Below are 19,835 nucleotides of genomic sequence, written 5' to 3'. Positions count from 1 at the left end.
AAGCAGAAATCTGGAGTGGGTGAGGAAGGGGAAGTGATAGTAGTGTACAGGTGGGAAGAGAGACGAACATTGTCTGGAGGAGTGTGCAGGGACTAGACTGCCAACAGGTGTAGTGTCAGGAGGTCGTGGAGCAGGAAAGTGGAAAAAAAGAGTAAAAAGGGAGAGGACCAAGGAAAGACGGGCAGATGCATTGGCAGAGGGTTGCAAATAAACGGGTGGGATATGAGAATGGGGACAGAGGGGGTGGAAACTATTGAGTGGAGGGTGTGAGGATAGTATAACTACCTTAAGTCGAGGCTGGGATAATTATGGGAGCAGAGAATTTGTTATAAGGATAACTCCCATTTGTGCGGTTCAAAAAAGCTGGTAGTGAAGGGAAGGATCCAGATCAATCGGGTAATGAAGCGTCCATTGAAATCAAGTGTATTATCTTCAGCTGCATGTTGTGCTACAGGGTGGTCTATTTTGCTCTTGGCCACAGTTCAGCAGTGACCGTTCATCCAGGTGGACAGCTGGTTGGTAGTCATAACAATATAAAAAGGTGTGCAATGATTGCAGCAGAGCTGGTAAATGAAACAGCTGCTTTCACAAGTGGCCTGGCCGTTGATGGTTTAGGACAAACCTGTGATAGGACTGGAATAGGAAGTGCTGAGTGGGTGGGTTGGGCAGATTTTGCATCTGGATCTTCCACAGGGATATGATCCCTGTGGAAAGGGGTTGGGATTGGGAGTGGCTTAGGGATGAACTTGGATGTTGTGGAGGTTGGGTGGGTGACGAAACACCACTTTCGGAAGGATGGAAAGTATCTCGGGTAGGATTTCCCTCACTTCTCGGCATGATGAAGGGTGTGGTTTAGTTGTTCCAGTCTGGGTTGGTACTGAATGATGAAGGGGACACTCCTTTGTGGTTGGTTCTTGAGGGTATTAGGAGTTTGAGGGGAAATGGCACAGACGATCTGTTTGCAGACTAGTCTGGAGGATAGTTCTTGTCTGTGAAGGCATTGGTGAGACCCTGAGCATATCGAACAAGTTAGTTTAGTTTTTGTCACTGCAGATAACCTGTCACTGGGTAGCCAGGAGAGGGATTTTTTGGTGTGGAAGGGATTGTGACTATCAAAATGTGGACATAGGTACGGATGGAGCCGCCAGAGAGCAGGTGGTCAGCATCTAGGAAGGTGGCACTCTGGGTTGAGGTGGACCACGTGAAGCCGAAGGGGGGGGGGGGGGAGGAGGAGATGTTGAGGTTGTGAAGGAACGAAGATAAGGTGTCTTGGCCCTGAATCTAGATCATGAAGATATCATCAATGAACCTGAACCAGACTAGGGATTTGGTGTTTCGGAAGTCTATGGAGGACTCCTAGATGGCCCATAAAAAGGCTGGCATAGGAGGGTTCCATGCAGGTGCCCATAGCTTTTCAGCAGATTCGTTTGTATACCATCCATTCAAATGAGAATTGTTGAGTTTGCGATTTTATGGAGCATGTAGAAGGTGGGGGTGCGGGGTGTCATAGGGGTGAGGAGGGAAATTGATTGAGTGGAGACTGTTTATTTGCAGGCCTCTGCCAACGCATCTGCCCATCTTTTCCCACTCCTCTCCTTTTTTGCTCTTTTTTCCCATCTCCCTGCCCCACAACTTCCTGATGCTGTGCGTGTTTGCTGTATAGTCCCTGCACACTACACCAGACAGCGTTAGTTTTTCTCCTTGCCCCTACGCTACTATCACTACCCCCTCGTCCCCCCTTTTCAAGATTACCGCTTTAATTGTGCCTGTCTGCAACCTGACGTGTCTTCTTTACGGTGAGTAGCAATCTGTCTTTTCCTACATCGTTGATATTCCTACCTGGAGTTTCCATTGTTTGATTCAATGTAAAAGTATAAAAGATGTCATGTAAAAGTATTATAGTCTATAATATAATTGCGTAGGCTTCCGCGGCCAGAGTCAGTCGACATAAAAGTGACCATAAAATAAACTATCTTTTTAATATTATGACGTTATGGCATGCGCAGTGAACAATAACAACAAATATAAGGGCCACTGCATATCTAGAACGCACCAGTAGATGCAGAAGAAGGCTATTGCAACTGTGGCTGAAACATTGTTTTTTTCTCCAGCAGCAGCAGTAGTTTTATACTAGTGATGCGGTTCCACACCCAAAAAACTTTTATGTCTTATATTCTTTTCTGGTCCAGGATAGCCAGATAAGGTAGCAAAAAGTTGAGTACCTTTATCAAAACTAACTTTAGTGACGCTCATTTTAAGAATGAACACAAGGTGGGGATAGTAAAAGTGGTGGTTTTTTCCCAGTTTAATTACTTTAAGCAGCAGCTGTTATCAGTGCTGTTAAAAACAAGTGGCGCAGAAGTAGTTGATCAAACAAAGAAATCTCTGTGTATTTCCAGTTTGTAAAAAAAAAAAAATGGGAATTGACATTGACTTCAAAACAATAATTCATTTGAAAATAATATTGCCGTGAGGAAATATTGTAGAGTATCAAGTTATATTATGTACCTGGATATTATAAAAGCGCTTGTCCGCAAAAGTGGTGAGCAAGGAATGGAGGAATTCTCTAGTGTCATGAACACAAAAATAGAAAGAAAAAAAAAGATTACACGTTGTAATAGATAAAGCATTCATTTTTGGTACACAGAAGTATTTTTTAACCTAAAAAGGGATTCAGATATACGTGTGGTTTTTTATGAAACTTATCTGGTGAGAAATTGCCATATAATCATGAATAGAATGATTCGTGCTCAATAGTGTTGTGATGATCAATATTGCCCTGTACCTGCAATTGGAAATCGCATGATAATTTTTTTTTTAGAGTGTCATTGTCACAGACTTCCAGGGAATTCATGGCTGGGAGTATAACAAGAATAAAATAACTTTGTTAATGACAGTTGGAAACAGTTAGGTGCAGTCTTCAGCTTTACAAGGCTCTGCATGTAGCTAAAAACATACATCACAGTGAGCACATGCCCCACAACAAAAACTTGTGATTGGCTGGTGGCTGATCCCATACACTCAGTTCACTGACATGTCAGATACAAATTTATGTTAATTTTAGCCAGTGACTGGTTAATAGGCCCATACCACACAACATTCTGAGTCAAGACAGATAAACTTGGATCATGAAATTTGGGTACACATGCTTTGAAAATGAGGACCTTTTGAGTAAGACTGACACACACACACACACACACACACACACACACACACAAGGGTTAGTGGAACAACACTTTTGATGGTAACTAGAGAATAGCCAAAAAACTTTTTACTTATGGTCTGCTGTCCAGTTCCTGACATCTCAACAACTTTGCTGTAAAATAACTAGTTTTTGTATAACTTGAAGAGGAATAGAACTGAAACCAGCTCTACGGTATCAAAGAGTTCACCTAACAGCACCTCGCATTGTTTAGAATTGAAAGGCAATGGTAGTTCCTAGGCAACCAATTGAAAGTTATCAGCAGGTAATTTCAATAGACATTTGCTTGCTATAAAGTGGATAGTTTATAAAGTTCAACTTCCAATGCAGTATATAGTGCAACGAGCGCACAATATGCAAGAATTATTAATGTCTGGTAAAATATACTGCACAATGTGAGAAAACATGTATTAGCACAATGTAGTATACTACATTCAAAGAAAATCCGGTGTCATAATTTGGCACCTATAGCTGTTTTAATTACTTATGTATAACAGAAAATTAGTCATGTTGTCAACTATAATTTAGTAAAAACTGTGCCTTTATACATTTACTCTTTCTGTGTATATTTTGGTTGGCCCGTCTTAGCTGCTAGACAGTTGGAATGCAACATTATTAAAAACAAAGAGAAAGTAGATGAAGACAAGATGGAGGATGCAATACTGGAAAAAAGCCTGTCAGTACTGAAAGACTTAATTTGAAACGAGGGACCTGAGTTCTGTGAAGTAGCTATAAGCCTTTTCGAGGGTCCTAGGATCGTCAAGATTTTCTGCAGCTCAGTCTGGACGGAAAAAATAGGGTCATAAAGAATGATTTTGTTTTTCTTCCATTCACACTGAGCTGCAGGAAACCCTGAAGAGCCTTGGCCCCTCAAAAGGACTCTCAACTGCTTCCTTACTACTGTATACACCCCCCCCCCCCCCCCCCCCCCCTGCACTTTCTACCTACTTCCCAAAATACACACATGCAACCATCGTGGCCATCCCATGGTAGCTGGCTTGAAAGTACCCACTGTACACACTTCAACCATGGTTGACCAGCACCTCCATCCTCACATATGCAGCCCCATAAAGTAGACAGAACACACCAATCACTTCCTGGAACAGCTCAGATTCCTTCCGCTCTCTCCCACCTGGAACCCTCCTTCTCGCCTTCAGTGCAACCATGCTTTACAAAGACATACACACAGCCACTCAGCCTCAGAACACTACTTTTCTAAATGGCCACTTCAAAGCCTTTCTAAAACCACATTTATTGTCAACCTATTAACTTCATTCTTACCCATAACTGTTCTATGTTTGTGTGCCAGACTTACAAACAAATCAGGGGGATGATTCTAACCCGTGTCAGCATTTTCACACAGAATAGTCATTCCTCGCAACCCAAAAACTAAGCCCTGTTGGCTTGGTATCAATTACATCTTTGTGGTCTGGACTCGGGGCAAAGAAGAATTCCTCTACTTCCTGTAAAAACTTAATGCCTTTTCCTAGCTCGAATTTGTCTGGTCCTTCTTTAAACACAAAGCCATCTTCCTTGATGTTGTTGAACTCAGCCTCAATCAAGCATATACCTCAACAACTACAGCAATCACTCTCTCAGGCTTTCCTTTCCTCCATCTACCTTACAGATGTTAATTAGTTAGTTTCAGGTTCCATGGATCATTTGCAAGATTAATCATAATAATTTGGAATAAGTCATTTTAGAGTTGCATCATAAATTACAGGGCTATTACAAATGATTGAAGCGATTTCATAAATTCACTGTAGCTCCATTAATTGACATATGGTCACGACACACTACAGATACGTAGAAAAACTCATAAAGTTTTGTTCAGCTGAAGCCGCACTTCAGGTTTCTGTCGCCAGAGCGCTCGAGAGCGCAGTGAGACAAAATGGCGACAGGAGCCGTGAAAGCATATGTCGTGCTTGAAATGCACTCACATCAGTCAGTCATAACAGTGCAACGACACTTCAGGACGAAGTTCAACAAAGATCCACCAACTGCTAACTCCATTCGGCGATGGTATGCGCAGTTTAAAGCTTCTGGATGCCTCTGTAAGGGGAAATCAACGGGTCGGCCTGCAGTGAGCGAAGAAACGGTTGAACGCGTGCGGGCAAGTTTCACGCGTAGCCCGCGGAAGTCGACGAATAAAGCAAGCAGGGAGCTAAACGTACCGCAGCCAACGGTTTGGAAAATCTTACGGAAAAGGCTAAAGCAGAAGCCTTACCGTTTACAATTGCTACAAGCCCTGACACCCGATGACAAAGTCAAACGCTTTGAATTTTCGGCGCGGTTGCAACAGCCCATGGAAGAGGATGTGTTCAGTGCGAAACTTGTTTTCAGTGATGAAGCAACATTTTTTCTTAATGGTGAAGTGAACACACACAATGTGCGAATCTGGGCGGTAGAGAATCCTCACGCATTCGTGCAGCAAATTCGCAATTCACCAAAAGTTAACGTGTTTTGTGCAATCTCACGGTTTAAAGTTTACGGCCCCTTTTTCTTCTGCGAAAAAAACGTTACAGGACACATGTATCTGGACAAGCTGGAAAATTGGCTCATGCCACAACTGGAGACTGACAGCGCCGACTTCATCTTTCAACAGGATGGTGCTCCACCGCACTTCCATCATGATGTTCGGCATTTCTTAAACAGGAGATTTGAAAACCGATGGATCGGTCGTGGTGGAGATCATGATCAGCAATTCATGTCATGGCCTCCACGCTCTCCCGACTTAACCCCATGCGATTTCTTTCTGTGGGGTTATGTGAAAGATTCAGTGTTTAAACCTCCTCTACCAAGAAACGTGCCAGAACTGCGAGCTCGCATCCACGATGCTTTCGAACTCATTGATGGGGACATGCTGCGCCGAGTGTGGGAGGAACTTGATTATCGGCTTGATGTCTGTCGAATCACTAAAGGGGCACATATCGAACATTTGTGAATGCCTAAAAAAACTTTTTGAGTTTTTGTATGTGTGTGCAAAGCATTGTGAAAATATCTCAAATAATAAAGTTATTGTAGAGCTGTGAAATCGCTTCAATCATTTGTAATAACCATGTACTTTGTAAATGTGTCTGCATGCTGATCATGTATAACTTCTTTTTATTTAAGTACTGATGTGAACTGGTAACTCCTGCCCGCTGCCTTGTACACATTGTAATAATAGAAATTCTTCTATGGAATAGGAGTTATCAAGGAGAAACCTCTTCAGTTTGTTTTCAAATTTTACTTTCCTGTCTGTCAGACATTTTGTATCACTGGATAAGTGATCAAAAATTTTGGTCGCACTCCACAAAGAAATCTAATGAGCAACATCCTTGTCTCACCCTCTGACAAATACTGTTCCCCAGAATCACAGTTGCCCTCCTCTGTCAGGCAGTACTCCCCAGACCTTGAATATCTCAAAATGTGACTCTGCCAAGACTATGATCTTTTAAAGTCAAGCCCTGAAACGAGATATGACTTTCCAAACCATTATCCCTACCACAGTATTCCTACCTATGCTCTCATCCCTGCCGTAAAACCTGCTCCATGTACCCGCCCATTACAACTCACTCCAGACTACAACTGATATATCCTACCGTTTCAATGGCTTGTGAAACCATGCATATTGGTTAGCAACTAGCTCGTGTACACTGCACAGCATTCTATATGGTCAGGACCACCACAAAAATGCCTGTGCGCATGAATCGGCATAAAAAAACTGCCACCCATTACCCAGTTGCTGAACATGCTCTACTCTCTACAGCATGACTCAAGGGACTTGAGTGCTTTCTACACCACACAGGCTGTTTGGATCTTCCCACCCAGTACTAGTTCCCTGAACTGCAGAGATGGGAATGTGCTCTCCAACACATTCTTACATCTGGATGCCCTACTGGACTAAATTCTGGTTCACACATACCCTCTCTTATTTTATACAGGCTGATTATAATTAAAGTTTCAGTTTCAAAACAGTGTCAGAAAAGAACAACCACTGCTCAGAATGATGTCAAATTTGAACATTATGTTAACAAAGAAGGGGGAAATGTTATGGAAACAAAAAACAAAAAATGAAAATGTTATCACTAGATAGCACTGCAACTGGCAGAATATGCGAAATGAGAAGTGGGGTGCACTACACAGCTGTTCCTCAGTTTGTGTCAGAGATGCTTGGTATAACCATCTCAATGCAGGATCGCTCACTGTTGGTAAAGCTCTTTTACAAGAACGGTGAGTGTGCACCAGTAGCTCTGTGGACTCTCATGGGTATGAAAAAAAAAAAAAAAAAAAAAAAGGGTATTTGTCCGATGTCTGCCAAGGATCTGGAGAAAATGATTGTTGTTGTAGTCTTCAGTCTTGAGACTGGTTCAATGCAGCTATCCATGCTACTCTATCCTGTGCAAGCTTCTTCATCTCCCAGTACCTACTGCAACCTACATCCATCTGAATCTGCTTAGTGTATTCATCTCTTGGTCTCCCTCTACGATTTTTACCCTCCACGCTGCCCTCCAATAATAAATTGGTGATCCCTTGATGCCTCAGAACATGTCCTACCAACCGATCCCTTCTTCTAGTCAAGTTGTGCCACAAACTCCTCTCTTCCCCAATCCTATTCAATACCTCCTTATTAGTTATGTGATCTACCCATCTAATCTTCAGCATTCTTCTGTAGCACTACATTTCAAAAGCTTCTATTCTCTTCTTGTCCAAGCTATTTATCGTCCATGTTTCACTTCCGTACATGGGTACACTCTATACAAATACTTTCAGAAAGGACTTCCTGACACTTAAATCTATACTCGATGCTAACAAATTTATCTTTTTCAGAAACGCTTTCCTTGCCATTGCCAGTCTACATTTTATATCCTCTCTACTTCGACCATCATCAGTTATTTTGCTCCCCAAATAGTAAAACTCCTTCACTACTTTCGGTGTTTCATTTCCTAATCTAATTCCCTCAGCATCACCCGACTTAATTTGACTACATTCCATTATCCTCATTTTGCTTTTGTTGATGTTCATCTTTTATGAAATTTGAAAAGACTGGTTCTTTTGAAGTGCAGTGTGGCAGAGGGAGGGAAACAATTGATCTGACGTCAGTAGATATGGCCACAATATTGCAGGAGGGGTCAAGTGGTGGTCTGCAAACATGCAGTGCATGGAGAATAGACTGAACTTTGGACATGTCTGTGAGCACAGTGCATAAAATTCTATGGAACATTCTGCATTGTTTCCTATACAAAAGTACCCATGTTCAGGAGCTGCTTCATGCTGACCTGCCCTTAAGAAAAATGTTTGCTCTAGAATTTATTAATCACATGGAAGTGGACAAACGAAGCCCATTTCCATCTCCAAGGGCATGTCAATACACAGAATATTAGAATATGGGCAATGGAAAATCTGCCCCCACTTCAACTAATATCTCTCCATTCTGCTGAGGTAACTGTGTGGTGGAGGTTGACAGCACTGTTTACCATAGGGCCATATTTTTTCAAGGAGACAGATCCTGGAGGTTCTATTATCTGTACCATTACTGGGAAACATAATGAGAGTCTTTTGTGCACAGTGTTAGTCCAAACCTTCAACAGCGTGAATGTGGGGTAGGATCAGTTTTATGCAAGATGGTGTTCTTCCTCACACTGCACAGCCAGTGAAGCAGCTATTGCAGAGGCATTCTGGAAATGCTAGAATTATCAGCCATCATTTCCTTACAGCCTGGCCATCCAGATCACCCGATCTTAATCAGTGTGACTCCTGGCTATGGGCTTATCTGAAAGATGTTGTGTTCAGTGCTCCAAATACAAATATAGGTGAACCAAAGCCACACACTGCGCTACAATTCTGAATGCTACAAACAGGCCTGACCTTACTGACAGTGTAAGTGTAGCGTCAGGGATTAGTGATCATGATGTCATCATAGTGATGCTGGTCACTTAAGTTGATAAATTCATCAAGAAGGCTAGGAGAGAATTTATGCCAAAGAAAGCAGATAAGCAGTTGTTAGCATACCACTTAGAAAATGAACGGACATCATGGAGTTGCAATATGACAGATGTAGATGATTTGGGGAAAAGTTTAAACTGATTGTAAATCACAATTTGGAGATGTGTGTGCAAGTAAGTAGGTCAATAATCAAATTTGGAAGATTCTGAGGAAACAGAGATTGTTAGACTCCCAGATAAAAAAGAATGTGCAAATGTTGATGGCAAAATTGAGTAGCAACTTGTGCATCGGCAAGATGATCAGTATGTAAAAATACAAGTATGTCTGCCATCTTACCTTAACGAACGATCTAGCCAAGAAAATTGTGGTCATATACAAAATTACTTTGTCCAGTCTGGGGTGGCAATGGAAGACAGCAAATGGAAAGCTGAAGTTTTAAATTTCACATTTAAGAAATTTTTCACATAGGATGATCATACAAAATACAGTCGTACAGACTGCATCCTGGAGGACATAGAAATAGACATCTGTGGTGTAGACAAGTAACTGAAAGAGATGAAAATAAGTAAGTTGCCTGATCCACATGGAATCCAAATTCGGTTTTGTAGAGAGTCCTCTGTGGCATTGGCCCCTTGCTTAGCTTGCATTTATCATGACTCGCTTGTCAAAAGTCCCATGTGACTGAAAAAAGTACAAGTTACTCGTGTATAGAATAAAGGTAAAAGAACAGGCGCACAAAACTGCAGACCAACATCATCCTTAACATGAGTTTGCAGTATATGGGAAGGTGGCATCAGTGAGTGAGTGACTGACTGTAGGAGTAAGTTAAAGCAGATGAGTAGGAGAAACGCTCCTGTAATGTTTGAATACAGCATTAGTAGAGTGCTGCTTGACACAGTCACACCTATTAACTATCTAGTGATATGAAGTGCAATGAGCATGTCAGGTTGGCAATAGGGAAGCCAAATGCTCAACATCATTTTATTGGGAGAATTTTGGGGAAGTGTATCTCATCGATAAAGGAGATGGCATACTGAATGCTACTGCAGCCCATTCTTGAGTGTTTGGGATCTTCACTAGGTTGAATTAAATGAAGACATCGGAGCAATTTGGAGGTGTGAAGTGTTTCACATTGGCTTGCTCTGCACAGTGGTTTGTTACACCAAGCACTTAAATAAGTTGCCACCTGAACACTCCTTTTATGTGTCATGAATGTTGCTTACTGAATATTTGGCCACCGTTAAGTATAATTAATCAGGGTCCAGCTAGTCTTTGCCCCAAATCCGTGTGCCTTCTTTCTCCGACTTAGCTCAGACTTCGCCTCCTTGCAGGCTGCAGATGAAGCTGAAATTCACCTTCTTATATTATCTACAAAATTACAATCCAGTAGGCCTACATGATAAATAAGGGTAGCTACCAACTTTTGTATACTGCCTCTGAGTGCTATGTACCGGGTGATCAAAAAGTCAGTGTAAATTTGAAAACTGAATAAATCACGGAATAATGTAGATAGAGAGGTCCAAATTGACACACATGCTTGGAATGACATAGGGTTTTATTAGAACAAAAAAAAAATACCAAAGTTCAAAAAATGTCCAACAGATGACGCTTCATCTGATCAGAATAGCAATAATTAGCATAACAAAGTAAGACAAAGCAAAGATGATGTTCTTTACAGGAAATTCTCAATATGTCCACCATCCAATATGTCCATAGCTGTAGTCAAGGGATAATGTTGTGAACAGCACTGTAAAGCATGTCTGGAGTTATGGTGAGGCATTGGCGTGGGATGTTGTCTTTCAGCATCCCTAGAGATGTCAGTCGATCACGATACACTTGCGACTTCAGGTAACCCCAAAGCCAATAATCACACAGAGTGAGGTCTGGGGACCTGGGAGGCCAAGCATGACGAAAGTGGCGGCTGGGCACACGATCATCACCAAACGACATACGCGAGAGATCTTTCACGTGTCGAGCAATATGGGGTGGAGCGCCATCCTGCATGAACATCATACATTCCAGCAGGTGTTTATCAGCCAGGCTGGGGATGATGCGATTCTGTAACATATCGGCGTACCTCTCGCCCGTGACGGTAGCAGTTACAAAACCAGAATCACGCATTTCCTCGAAGAAAAAAGGCCTGATAATGGTAGATGTAGTAAATCCAATCCATACCGTGACTTTCTCGTCGTGCAATAGAGTTTCCACGACAGTTCTAGGATTTTCGGTTGCCCTAATTCTGCAGTTGTGGGCATTGACAGGCCCTCGGAGCGTGAAATGAGCTTCGTCGCTCCACAACACGTTACTCAACCAATTGTTATCTTCCGCCATCTTTTCAAATGCCCACACCGCAAATGCCCTCCGCTCCACTAAATCGCCAGGTAACAGTTCATGATGCCGATGGATTTTGTATGGATAGCATCACAGGGTACGCCTAAGTGCCACCCAAGCAGTAGTGTATGGAATGCCGGTGCGACGTGCGACTGCACGAGCGCTAACTTCCCCGTGCATAGACAAACCCGCTATAGTTTCCATTTCTTCCTCAACTGTCACAGCAGCATCACACCTTGTGCTCGGTCGGCCACTAAGGGGTCTATCGTCTAAACAACCCATGGCTTCAAACTTTGAAATTATTCTCGCCACAGCTGCATTTGTCAACTGACCTTTACCCGGTCGAATTCCTTCCTATGGCGATAGGATCGTAACGCTGAACTAGCACATTCCCCATTCTAATAATACAGCTTCACTAAAAGCGCCTTTTCAGGTAACGTCAACATGCTGTGACTGCTGGCACATCTGATTCTCTCTCTCATTACAGCTCCTTTTATACACGATTGTCATGTGCAGTCACTGACATTTTACTGTCCAGCGCCATCTGTCAGACATTTTGTGAACTTTTTTTGTAATAAAACCCCATGTCATTCCAAGCATGTGTGTCAATTTTTACCTCTCTATCTACATTATTCCGTGGTTTATTAAGTTTTCAAATTTATACTGACTTTTTGATCACCCAGTACATAACAGATCTGCTATTCAACTTCATAACTAAAAATTACAATACATTTATTATCTTTGAAATTTTGCGTTCTTGGATTTCATGGAGCTTTTTCCTCCACACCACCCACTCCATGAACTCTTGTCTCCAACTCAGGCAGGTAGGGTCATCTGACTGCTATCCACTTCCGTGCAGTCACTGGATCATTAGCTCTGGTATCAGCACCTACAATTTAAAACACCTTCTGACGCTGGGGTGCTCACAACTTATCAACTACTCTAACATGAACATCTTTTCTCTGACATATGTATTTAAGGACATTATCCCTCTCATTCAGGGAATGGGATGTATCAGTACAGGTGTGCTGCTACATTTCTTACCAGTAGGTTCGATTAGCACACAAGTACTATGCAGAAGCTTTGTGAATTCAAATATAAATCCCTGGAGACAAGACAATGTAATTTTCATGAGGCATTATTGTGAAGATTTAGAGACCTGGCATTTGAGGGTGACTGCAGAACAATTCTACTGCCGCTAGTGTTCATTTTACCTAAGGACAATGAAGATAAGATGTGAGAAATAAGGGCTCGTACGGAGGCTTTTAGACAGTCATTTCTCCCTCGTTTTATTTCCAAGTCAAACTGGAAAGGAAATGACTAGTAGTGGTGCGTTGTATCGTCCACGATATGGTGGCTTGCGAATGTGGGCACCCCTACCCATTGGCAAGAGGGGGTTGTAAACCCCTCCCCTCCCTCCCCCCACATTCTCAGGTAAAGGAAAAAGTATAGTGTAGTCAGGTGTTTTTCTTTCAAGAAAATAATTTAAAAGCTGATATTATGCAAGTTTTTAATGAGGTCAGAACAGGAGCTTTTATTTAGCTGCTTGCTAGTTGTTAGTCTTCCAAAATATTAAAAATACTTCATACCCTCAGGTAGAGCCTGATCCTCCTTTTACCCCCACAAACTATCAACATGTGGGCACCATTGTTGTGGAGTATGTCTGTAGATGTAAATGTAAAACGTGACCCCTGAGACACTCGGATCTGTTGTGGAACATGCCACATCTCAGTTTCAACTTGCAGCAGTGAATGGTGGCCAGCATATTGAACCCATCTTGCACCAGTTTCATGACAATTAAAAACTGATTTCATTGTTACTTTTTATGCGGGTTTTGGCCTCTGGACAATTAAAAACTGGTTTCATTGTTGCTTTTTGGCTTCAGCACAATTAACAACCAATTTTGCCCTTATTTTTCCCATCTAGTGTGGTATGGTAATGCTGCGGTGCATGGGCTTACCTAACTGTGCCACAGTTGTTGAGTGACAAACTTGTGTGGCCATTCACATTGCATAGTGATTTAAGATGCAACTCACACCATAGCTGTCTATTGAGATTCACCCGTCTTTTGCAGATGAACCCATTTATGTTACGATGCTTACAGTGCCGTCTAGTGGGAATTTTCTTTGTTAAATTTTGTTTGTTTGTATAACATTTCCCCACTTCTTTGGTAATATTCCATTCAGGTTTGATGTCATTCTGAGCAGCAGTTACATATTATGACTTTTTTCCTCCCATAACTCTTAATTGCACTATACCTTTCTCTTCTCTCAAATCTGCCTTTGTTTCTTACTTTGTCCTTATCACCTCTGAAGCTGACAGTGCTAATCAATGTAAAATCTCTGTTTATATCTGTATATGTCTTGATGCAGAGTAACTTGCGGTCTGCAAGTTACCCAGACTATTTGAGAATGAGAACACATGGAGACTTCCAACAAACTTAAGACATAATTTGAAAACTTTGCAGAAATATTCCTCACTGACTGAAAGGAAAAAAGTTTATTGCTTACTACATTTTCGCTTTTCAAGCACTACAACTTCAACATCAGATGTGACATTTTAATTTATTGCTTCTTTACTACTAATTCTACTTGCAACACATTCAGCAGACATCCACATATACCACTGAATCTACCTGCAAAATTATATCATTCTACAACAAACAGTTTAAGCGATACAGCACTGTACACATTGAGATGCATGAAAAACTGGCTTTTTCTTAAAATGGAGTGCAAGTTACCCAGACTATGCTGATACTCAACCACTGTTTGACAATGAGAGAACTTAGCAACATCCAACAAAAGTTAAATTTTATTTCCAACCTTTTCTGAACTTTTTCACACTTACAAGCTTAATGGCAAATATTTCAAACGTTGACTCATTTATAATGTAAACAGAAGTTTGAAGCTGTTCTATACATGGATGCTTTCAGAAGCTGTTCTATACATGGATGCTTTCAATTGTTTGAAGAATAAGGGTGTACTGGTAATTTCTAAAAGAGAAACCAATTACAGTAACTTTAACCACACAAAAGAAACCCGATAAAGCAAAACGATCAATAAGAAAAGGGATGGATAATTTCAACCAATTTTGTGCATGGCCAAAGGTGACCTTTATATGAGAACCAGGGGGATGAAACTCATAAGGACTTCTCATGACTTGCCCTTTTTCTACTGCAAGTCAACTTGGAGCACTGCAAGTTTATCGATCCTTTCTCATATTTTTGTATTAGGTGGTTTAAAGTCCTCCATATTTGTCTTCGAGTCATAGTAGGCCATTCCCTATCCTTTAAGGCGTTTTTAGACAGTGTAGAAATACTCTTTAGTGGATTAAGGAATTTCAAAGAAAACGTAATTGTAGTTGGAGACTTTTGTGTAAACTTTAAAATAATCTGTCAAAACATATTTAAACTGAATAATTTGTTATATTCACATACTTTATCGCCAATTGACTGTGAATACGGTAGATTTGGAGAGACTTCTAAAACTACAATTGATAAAATATCTTTTGAGTTGCAAACACATGATAATAATGTAGAAGTAATTGACACCGGATACTCAGATCATGAAGCAATAAAATTTAGTGTAAATAGCGTATTCAGAACAAATTCTAGGAAAAGTGAGAAATACTATAGAGGAGTTTAAATGTGGACAACATTATGATTTTTAATTCTTTGTTAAGAAATTCAAGTTGTCGATTTGGATAAATATGACAATGCAGATACGAAGTTTGAGTCATGTTTAGATTGTTACAAACATAAGTCTGTACTACGTTACAGAAAAGCTTACAAGAAAGTCATTACAGCAGTAAAAAAAATTCAGTGATTCATACATCATTACAAACAAGGGCAACAAAAAAGTTACAATCAATTTCGAATGTGATAAATACAAACTTAGGCTAAAGCAAAGCAAAAAACATCAACATTGTTATTAAAAGTGAGGACAACACTATAAATGATCCTTGTTTCCTGCTTTCATGCAATATGATCAGCCCCAATTGAACAGCTCTATCAGGAGGGTCAATATGGAGCTACATCAGCTGCCTCAGCAGTTACTTTGTCAGGCATAGATTTGGTACCTGTTGGTGGTATTGGTAGGTGGGACTCACAAGACATGGCTTGCATCTCAGTAGGAATGGGAAGGGTAAACTGGCTGGGATGATAGCAAAATCTTTTGGGGGGTGTTTATATAAAGGCACAGTGAAAAATAATGTTAGTATATTGCATCAGAATATCAGGGGATTAAAAAACAAAGTAGATGAGCTTCTTGTTTGGAACAGATGTACTATGCCTGTCTGAACATCATATAGTCAAAGGTAGGGAAATGGTAAAAGTAGGTGGATATAAGCTTTCAGCACATGTAAATAATGTAAATAGAGACACTATGGAGAGGAGGAGTTGCCATATATGTCAAAATCTGTCACAGTGTGAAAAATATGGAAACTAAAAAATTTTGCATAGAGCAACATATAGAAGCATGTGCGTGTGAGCTTAAACTAAATAATGGCACTTTTATAATTGTAGCGTGTATAGGTCCCCAATCGGAAAATTTCAACTATTTTTTAAAAACTTGGACTCTTTGTTGTGCTATCTGTCAGACAGACGAAAGCAAGTTATTGTTTGTGGGGATTTCAATGTAGATTTTCTGAAAGAGTCTAATAGGAAGCTTGACCTTGAAGTATTACTTGGTTCTTTAAATTTGACATCAGTTATTGATTTTCCTACACAGGTGGTACAGGAAAGCAGCACGCTGATAGATAACGTTTTCATAGACCGAGATAAATTCAATCAAATAAAAACTTTTCATGTTAAGAAAGGTCTGTCTGATCATATGCACAACTAGTTACAGTATATGATATAGCTCCATACAGTAATGCAAAACAGTCCTCCAAAATAGTGTGTTCAGTTAACAATTTAACAATTAAATATTTTAGGGAAAGCTTGCAACAGTTAGACTGGGATGAGGTGTTCAGGGAAAATGATGCTAATTTAAAATTTAACCTATTTCATGATACCTTTGTGAGTATATTTGGAAACAGTTTCCCTAAGAAAACAGTGAAATATAATTGTAAGAAACCATGTAAAAGGCCGTGGCATACTAAAGGGATAAACATTTCTTGTAAACAGAAAAGGGAAATGTATCTTATAGCTGGGAGGGGTAATGATCCCAAAACAGTGAAACATTATAAAAACTACTGCACTGTATTAGAAAAGTTATTAAAAAGTTCAGAAGTATGTACATTATGTCTGAGATTAACACATCTGATAATAAAATTAAAACAATTTGGAATATTGTTAAAAGGGCAACAGGGCAATCGAGGGCAAGGAAGACTGTATTTCTATCAAACACAATGAAAAATTGGTTAACAAGAAGTCAGAATTAGAAAACATTTTTAATAATTATTTTTAAGTGTTGTAGAGAAAATAGGGGGCCAAGGAAATGACCTGGGTGGGGGTGGGGGATCTATGCAGACACCATGAGATTCTGGCATAAAATGGGCATGATATGTGATTACAAGAACTCAGCAAGAGAGTTCTCACAGCCTCTGTCACCTCAATTCTCCAACTTCCTACCTACACGTAGTGCCTCTGTTAAGCCGAGCAACTCAGCGGAAGGTTGGGTAACCAACCCCAGCGGGAAACTGAGTTGGTGAGCAGATAGGAGTTGGAGGACAGTGGAAGACAATGGGAAACCACCACTGAACTATCCCAAGAAAACCCCATGGCTTCGCTCAGCTGAAAATGTTCCGGAGTTTCAAGTTCCCCGATCAGATCTCCGAGGGGAACCAGGTTGGGAGGAGCTTCACGAAGAGTAAGATGGTGCAAAGAGAAGCACTTCATAGGAACATGGAATGTAAGATCCATGTATCAAGGAAAACTAGACATAGTGAAAAGAGAAATGGAGAAAATTAACATTGACATATTGGGAATAAGTGAAATGAGGTGGACTGGCATGGGAGAATTTGCTTTGGATGGCTATATGGTGTATTATTCTGGGCACAATAACAACAGAAGTAATGGAGTAGCCTTCATAGTTAGTGATAAAGTGAGAACAGCTGTAATGGGATGCAAATATAAAAATGATAGAATGATGTCCATCAGACTTCAAGGTCAGCCCCTCAACATCACAGTAATTCAAGTTTATGTGCCAACAACTGATGCTGTAAAGGAAATTATTGACCAGTTCTATGGAGATTTACAAGAATTACTACTGTCAACACCAAAAAAGTATATCGTCTTCATAGTTGGAGATTGGAATGCAAAAGTGGGAAATCAAGCTGTAGAAGGTATAACAGGGAAATATGGTCTTGGTACAAAAAATGAAGCCTCCTAGAATTCTGCCAAGAAAATTCATTTATAATTACTAATACACTGTTTCAACTACCAAAACGACACCTATATACCTGGACTTCACCAGATGGCCAACACTGGAACCAAATTGATTACATACTTTGTAATCAGAGGTGGATGAGCGCCATTCAGTCAGCTACAACAAGACCTGGGGCTGACTGCGGGTCAGATCATGAGCTCCTGATTGCAAAATTTCGGCTGAAACTTCAGAATGTAGCAAAAAGTATCCCAACTTGCAGATATGACCTTAACTCTATACCCTCTGACTACACTGTAGAGGTGCAAAACAGATTTAAAGTATTAGAGCTGGAGGACAAAAGCTCACAAGAGATATGGACAGAAGTAGCTAATACTGTCAAGGAGGCCACAGAGAAACACATTCCCAAGAAAAGGAACAGCAAGAAGGCTAGATGGCTATCAGTTGAGGCACTGCAAGTTGCAGAAGAATGAAGGAAAGCAAAAATCAAGGGAGATAGATCAGCCATGTTTGAATTAAATAAAGATTTTCAGAAATTAGCTGAAGAGATAAAAATATATTCTTTAATGAACAGTGCAAGGAAGTTGATGATAGTAACAGAATGGGGAAGACAAGAGATCTTTATAAGAAAATTAGAGAAATTAAAGGAAAATTCCAGGCAAAAATTGGAATGATAAGATAGAAACGGGAAAGATCTGAGTGTAGCAGAGGATGTTAAGGAAAGATGGGCAGAATATGTAGAAGACCTATACAAGAAAGAACTGCATAATAACAGGGCTCTTACTGCTGACGTTAATGTTAATTTAGAACTAGAGCCAGATATTTTGGAGAGCGAAATCCAGTGGGCCCTTGTAAATATGGCTGATAACAAAACTAGTGAATATGATGAAATACCAGCAGAATTGTTTAAAGTCACTGGAAAGGATGCAGTGAAAGTGCTGCACTCAATATGTCAAAAAATATGGATCATGCAGCAGTGGCCAGAAGACTGGAAAAGATCAGTATTCATCCCCATTCCAAAGAAGAGAAGTTCTAAAGAATGCTCAGATTACCGAACAATCGCACTATCTCACATGCTAGCAAAGTCATGTTGAAAATCTTACAAAATAGAATTCACCAATATCTAGATCGAGAGCTACCAGAAGAACAAGCAGGATTTAGGAAAGGAAGAGGAACTAGAGATCAAATTGCTAACATTCAGTGGATTATGGAAAAAGCAAGAGAATTCGAGAGAGATGTGTACCTCTGCTTTATTGACTTTGCCAAAGCCTTTGACTGCGTCGATCACAACAAATTATGGAACGTACTGAAAAACATGGGTGTACCAGATCACCTCATTCATCTGATACAGAGTTTATACCTTGACCAAGAAGCCATGGTGAGAACTATGTATGGAACAACGAAATGCATAAAGATTCAGAAAGGGGTCCGGCAAGGCAGCATACTGTCACCATACTTATTCGATCTGTATGCAGAACATGTTATGAGGAATGCGAGGCTAGATTAAGGAGAAACAGGAATTAAAATAGCAGGAATAAATGTTAACAACCTCAGGTACACGGATGATACGATCCTGTTGGCAGAAAGTGAAGAAGAATTGAGAACACTCTTGCAGAAGGTGAAAGACGAAAGTGAAAAGGCCAGCCTTAGGCTGAATGTGAAGAAAATGAAAATTATGGCAACTACACCTACCACTTCGTGGGATATAGCAGGAGAAACCATGGAGGTAGTGAACACATTCAGTTATCTCAGTTCCCAGGTCTCTGCTGATGGCGACTGCAGCTATGAAATCCGGAGACGCCTGTTGCTCGGTAGACAGGCAATGTCAAACCTTGACAAGGTTATAAGGTCCAGAGATATAACACTAGCAACAAAGATCCGTATTGTGAGGGCTATGGTCTTTCCAGGTGTGCTGTATGGATGTGAGACCTGGACCATTAGAAAGGCTGAACGGCGAAGAATTGACTCCTTTGAATTGTGGTGTTGGAGGAAACTTCTTAGAGTTCCATGGACTGCAAAGAGAACCAACAGATCAATATTGGAGCAAA

At 40.6% G+C, this 19,835-nt stretch overlaps 1 protein-coding gene across 1 annotated transcript; it reads left to right on the top strand.

The window, feature by feature from the left end:
- The first annotated feature begins 16,954 nt into the window (after positions 1–16,954).
- Positions 16,955–18,260, top strand: LOC124803235 (craniofacial development protein 2-like). Its single transcript, XM_047264415.1, is given in 3 exon segments — positions 16,955–17,109; positions 17,220–17,782; positions 17,785–18,260. Coding segments are annotated over 3 exon segments (1,194 nt in total).
- Positions 18,261–19,835: the final 1,575 nt, after the last annotated feature.

The sequence above is a fragment of the Schistocerca piceifrons genome, chromosome 6 (genome assembly GCF_021461385.2).
Source record: "Schistocerca piceifrons isolate TAMUIC-IGC-003096 chromosome 6, iqSchPice1.1, whole genome shotgun sequence".
Taxonomy (NCBI): domain Eukaryota; kingdom Metazoa; phylum Arthropoda; class Insecta; order Orthoptera; family Acrididae; genus Schistocerca; species Schistocerca piceifrons.
The sequence above is the reverse complement of the archived record's forward strand: the minus strand, read 5'-3'. Positions and strand labels throughout refer to the sequence as shown.